Here is a 6022-nt window from a genome sequence, read left to right on the forward strand (position 1 = left end):
GCGTGGGCCATCAGATACTGCAATGGCCTGACAGGGGCTGCTGGAGTCATCATTGTGGCACGGGTGCAAGGCAAGCCAGGCCGCAGCGCTCGGGCCCCGCTCTGCTGGCCATGCTTGCCGCCATGGCTCCCAGCTTGGACTCAACATTCTCTCAGGGCTCTCTGCAGCCAGGGCGTTCTGTGCTTCTGTGACATCACAGCCTCTGGGGACGGCACGCTGGCTGGCAACTGTCCCCAGCTGTTGCTGCGCCCCAGTGCCCAGGCACAGCTGCTCGCAGAGAGACGCCCAGAGCCTCGGTGCTGCTGGCAGAGCACTATGGCTGCTCACGGCTCCTCCGCGCTGCTGCAGCTTTACGTGCTGCTGCTCTTGGCTCATCCCCTCGACCCTGTGAGCAAACCTGAGCGCAGCACGGATGCCTCTCCTCTGCTTCTGGAGGATTGTCATCTGGACGAGTCGGACCCTGAGCGCATCCGGTGGGCGGCCAGGACATTCCTGCTCATCGACCTGCTCATCATAGGAATGGCCATGGGATGGTCGCTCGGAAAAAGAATTCAGAGACGCTGGCGAGAGGTGAGGAGGGGGGTGGGGGGTCAGGCAGGCGGTATGGGGCAGACCTTGAGGGCCTCTTGGGCACCCTTTGGCCAATGCCCTGCGGCACAAGGGGCCTGAGCTCCTGGCTGGGGAATGCGGCCCAGGGGCTGAGCTCCATGGACAGCACCAAGCAGAGGCGGCAGAGCTCTGCCTGCTGCAGCCTCTTCCCCGGGCCAGCCCAGCCCAACTGGGCCCGAGTCTCTGTCTCCCAGGCCAAAGGCAGCCCCACAGGTGCCGGCCCCGCTCTGCCCCTCTGCCTCTTCCATGGGGATCCCTGTGCTTTGCCTTGCAGCGGAATCTCCAGAGCCCTTCGGGCCGTGCGGGGCCCCGCCGCCATCGAAGACAGGGCTGTCCCACGGAGCTGATGCAGCTGCTGATGGACAACCGCGACCTGATGCGGCTGCTCCTTCGCGACAGCCCTCAACCAACCACCAAGATGGCGGCAAAAGAGGGCAGTGACAGGAGACTCCGCACCTCCCCACAGCTCTGACCTCCAGCGTCGCGCTCCAGCTACAGAACCTTACGGGGAACGGGTGACCAGTGCCCAGCCCAGGCACTGCGACGTTCCCCACCTTACAAGTTAGCCACACCCCTGTTGTTGTTCGATTCCCCACCACGTTTCCCCCAAGAAGTTGACCTTTCCCTTAGTGTTCAGTTCTAAACAGTTGAAGCATTGAAGTTTCTTAGCCTTAAGATTCTTACCCCATAGTCTTCTAGTAACGTTGGATTGTAGATTTTAGAAGTAGTCAAGTGAATAAAGTTCACGTTTTCTACACGTTGCTGTGTCATTTTCTTGAGGTTGCACCTGAGACCTGGGGACTCCTTGAGAGATGGCTTTGCATGGCAGCTCCAGACTGCCTGCAATGGAGAGCCCCAGTGCCCCAGCAGGCTTTGCAAGAGCACGGAGGGCAGCGGGAAAGAAGAAGGTGGCCAATATTCACCTGCCTCCACCTTCCAAGGAAGCTTGCAGTCAAACCCTGTCTGCCCTTTAGGGGGGACCCTAAAGGCCCCGGCAGGCATCACCATGGCCCCAGGACGGGGGGCTTGCAGCACTCTGGGGCACCAGGAAAGGAGCAGGATCATCCCTGGAAAGCTGTCTGGAGACAAATCCAGAGACGTCTCCCCTGGCATCCAGGCAAGGGCTGAATACAGGCAGGCAATTAGATCCACAGGCTGCCTGGGCTATGGCACCAATCAGTCCTGCTTCATAGATTTCGGGGGGCGGGGTTATACATATATATATATATATATATACGCATATATGTATATATGTATCTACATCTGTATTTAGTTCTTTGTATTTATCCTGTTGACCCTCAAATAGGATTAGATTTCATTTTCCTACAAAACAAAACATCCGTTTTTTGATTTTTAGGAATCAACCATCTGTGCTCCCACTTTAAATCACTTCTCTCAAACTCATTCTGCATCTTGCTCCTTTCCAGCACCATCAAATACCTCTGTTAAAATACAGAGCATCAGTGGAAGGACGACAATCTTGTTACTTGCTGAAGAAAGTTAACTTGGATGACATACCTGCTTTTAAAAATCCAAGAGGAACAAAACCTACACATCAGCTTTAGAATTTCAAAAGCTGCTTCCTCAACTCTTCCACACCACTTTACTCTTTGGGGACATTCAGCAGCAATACCAAACAAGCACAGAAAAGAAATGGAAGAAGAAATGCAGATAGTCAGCAGCAGACCACCTACCAAAATACATTTTAAATGCAGCTCCAAGTTCTCCAAGAGCAAGTTTGAAGTGTAAATGGAGACACTCACACAAAATTACTACCACTTGGTACTTTTGGCATTTCCTTGGGCTTTCCTCTTCATTTTTTTTTATCTCTCACCTAAAGCAAGAGAAAAAACCCCAAACAAACACAACCTTTCAGGCAGAGAAAAGATGTGGTTGCTCTTGAAGAAAGCATTTCATTCTGCCTGGAGAAGAAGCTGCTGGGAAAAATATTAGCTTTTAGCAAAATGGCACTGTGCTGTTGCACTTGTTCTAGCACTGGGAGAAAGAACAGGCCCGTCTGTAAGGCTCCTGCAGCTCACCCTGGCTGAGGGTCATTGACCACTGAGCACTGCAGGCATCACTGGCAACAACGATGGTGGAAAATGGGGAGGGAGCAGGATAAATAAATGTTTGCCATTGCCTTAGCCAAAAAAACCCCAGACATCAAAAGCAACCCACCCTCAAAACAAAGCTATGAAAATAGTTTGCCTCTGAATTTAAAGAACTTCAATTAACTCTATGATGTCTGCTTTTGGTTCAGCATTCATCAGTCTGAATTTGAATATGCACAGGGTAATGAAAGGTAACTGAGGCTTAAAAATCATGTCTATTGACTTGTGCATAGCCTATACTGAAGCACATTAAAAAGCAGCGTTTTGCTTGAAATCTGCACGGTATTAACTTCATTCAGTCTTACACTCACTAGGTAATTAAATACATGAAGAAATAGATTTTTTTTTTTTTTATTAAGAATGCATTATTAATTAGGAAGGCATGGCTTTAGTAGAGTCTGCTGATACCAACATTACTCAGCTAAGTTCAAAGTATGAACACAAGAACTTGATGACAGAAGCAATGTTCATCAGAGCCTCAACAAGAAAGTTGCAGTTCCAAGTTTTTCAGATGTCCTACACTTGCTAAGGCATCTCCAGAAAGAGGAGTCAACTGAAAATAGCACAGGAAATTTGAAACCCATTTCTCTTTTTGTCTTTTTTTCCTGAACTTTCTTGTGGGCAACAGAAAACTCCTAATATGTGGAATGCAATGTAGTTTTTATGCCAGAGTCATGAGTCATCCCCTCAGTTCCAACCTGATCCAATGCTCACTTGAATCTTGGAAAGGCTCAAATCAGCAAGATGAAATTAAAATTGTATTCATGAAAGGAGCTCTTTACTCTCCATTCCCCTCCCTCCCCCAAATACATCAGCACCAAGGGAGAAAGGCTCAATTTGAAAAATAATTATTACACAATTAAACTTGGACATAGCTAGTTTGCTACAAGTTCCAGCAGACAGACAAATGAGAGCAGAATCAGAGGTTATCAACCTCAATAGAAATTCCAGCTCATGCTTTCCCCAAAAGCCTCATTTAATTTATCCAGGATTAAAAAATAAAAGAGAAATGAAAAAAACCACATAAAAGCATTTCACATAGTATATAGTGAAATGCTATCGTTTCCACCTGAAATATTCATCATCATTATTATGTTTTTCCATAGTAAATTACAAAGTCTCCTGCACCCATCTTCCCAATATCTCATTCTAAGTGCTTGCTACTTTAATCCCTTAGGAAGCAAAAGGAGCCCCAGGTGTCTCTGGATCAACAGAAACTAAACAACACAGCTTGACAAAGTATATTAAATTGTCAATCAAGTCAATAAAGGTTTTCCACTCCAGAGATAGCTATCACCAGCTGATGAATTTGGCTAGGGCAGGTTTAGTGAAGAAAAACTAGGTCTTTATTACCAAATCAGTTAGGAGTTGTTCTACCGTACTGCCTGTAGGATGGGAGTATAAACACCATATTCTTCACAGCCTCATCCACAAAGAATTCCACCTTCAAATTAAGGCTGCTTTGGAGTTGGACCAAACCAATGAAAACTCACTCATCAAACACAGTGATGGCAGCATGCTCAGTCTTTGCAATACAAAACTGGCAACTAACAGCACATTCCTGATCACATCTCCAAGGCTGAGTGTACAGAACTGCAGTGGTGGCCAGGCCCTCGCTGACTGCCAAACCTCCAGCCATCATCCCTTCCTCTCACAGCGACAGGGCAGAAAATAACAACAGCAGAAACTAGATTTTTAGCTTAAGCTAAAACCACAAAGGTCATTGATGAAACAGACTGGAGTGCTTTAGAAACTAGCATGCAGACTTAGCTGAAAACAAATCTTATTGATCACCAATTACAATGAATACTTAATTCTGTTATTCTGCATTATTATTAGACAGTCAGAGGCAGCCAAGCTGACCTCAAGCATGCTGAAGCATCGGGGCCAGGCAGTGCACATCTTCCCAGGAGCTGATTTACCCATCGTTCTCAAGTGAATTCACCTGCACACAGCCCCACCGTACAACTGCTAGGCTGCAAAATAAAAAAATAGCTCTGCTTAAGAGTCAAACCCCAGGACATAGACCATATGAAAGGAAGAATGAAACCTGCAGCATTTGGTTGACCTTCAATGCCCTGAGAAGATGACAAATTCCCCAAGATGAACAAGTGCCCAAAATACAAAGCAAAGGACTGACTTTTAGGGATCAAATGTTAAATAGGCCTGTGAAATTGGAGTTGTTAGGTTGCACATGAAAGAAGGGAAAAAAGAAAAAACCACCCCAACCCTCAACTGCAATTTTACATCCCTCTTGGAAAATTTGCTTTAATAAGAGAGAGGAATGGATACAACCTTCCCCTCACCTGGAGATTTTAATCAATTCAAGCCATTTCAAATCTGGCAAGAAAGCCCTACCACAGTCCCCATCAAACAACATTGCCTTTCATTTTTGCTTCTCATGACTACTTCAGAGCAGTCTAAATAACAGCAAAGAAGGAAATTCAAGTTGCAATTCAAACACTAAGCTCTGGAATCCCATATTGCCTTCAAACAACTGCATGAAACACTAACTTCATGCTCTATGCTCTCCAATACATAGAAGCCATTTATTTGCATAGCCTTTGGCTGCTAAAGATGGAACCTGCATTTCTAGGAGCAGATGGGCCTGATTCTCACCTTCCCCCGACACACATGAGCAGTGTGGGCCCTGCCTTTCTGGGCACCTCACACTTACTTGATTCAAACTCTTGACTTTGCTCTCTGGAACACTGCCCTTCCTGAATCCAGCCCAAGCTACGAAGCAGCCACACACCTGCTGAAGTTGCCATTCTTGACATCTGCCTCTCCCCATCAGGATGCCTTGCAAAAACTATTAGGATCCAATGCTGCCCGTGTCTGCTGCAAGGAGGAGCTCTCTGGCTTTTTTACTCCTATCTTTAGAACATTCTCTTTCTAAGGTCATGACAGCTGGGGACAAATACAGAGCAACACCTTGAAGCATTAACAAACAGAAGCAACAGAAAACAGAAGCTGCTGCATTTCCTGTGGCCATTTGAGGGTGAAACTGCAAGTGTGAAAATATTGCAGTTCTGTCATTCAGGAAGAAGCACACGTTCCAAAGGAAATCCATTCAAAGCAGATTATACAGCATAGATTTGTTATCCATTTGAAGTTATTAACTGGAAGCCAAAGAAAGATTTCTTTGGTAGCCTCACAGGTTTATCTTCAGCATTTATAATGGAACAGTTACTCTGCTTTAAATTTAAGTGTTTCTTTCCCCCAACAGTCTCATCTACCTCCTCACCAAGCTGATACGGAATAGAGGAGCACAGATCGTGTGAGGAACAGATTTGGAATTA

At 46.3% G+C, this 6022-nt stretch overlaps 1 protein-coding gene across 1 annotated transcript; it reads left to right on the forward strand.

Annotated features, from left to right (window-relative positions):
• The first annotated feature begins 284 nt into the window (after positions 1 to 284).
• Positions 285 to 1366, forward strand: LOC147652468 (uncharacterized). Its single transcript, XM_086892384.1, has 2 exons — positions 285 to 570; positions 884 to 1366. Exons 1-2 carry the CDS (start codon positions 316 to 318, stop codon positions 1079 to 1081), a joined length of 453 nt encoding a protein of 150 aa, XP_086748510.1. The 5' UTR covers positions 285 to 315; the 3' UTR covers positions 1082 to 1366.
• The last annotated feature ends 4656 nt before the right edge of the window (positions 1367 to 6022 follow it).

The sequence above is a fragment of the Cyanistes caeruleus genome, chromosome 6 (genome assembly GCF_971803275.1).
Source record: "Cyanistes caeruleus chromosome 6, bCyaCae1.hap1.1, whole genome shotgun sequence".
Taxonomy (NCBI): domain Eukaryota; kingdom Metazoa; phylum Chordata; class Aves; order Passeriformes; family Paridae; genus Cyanistes; species Cyanistes caeruleus.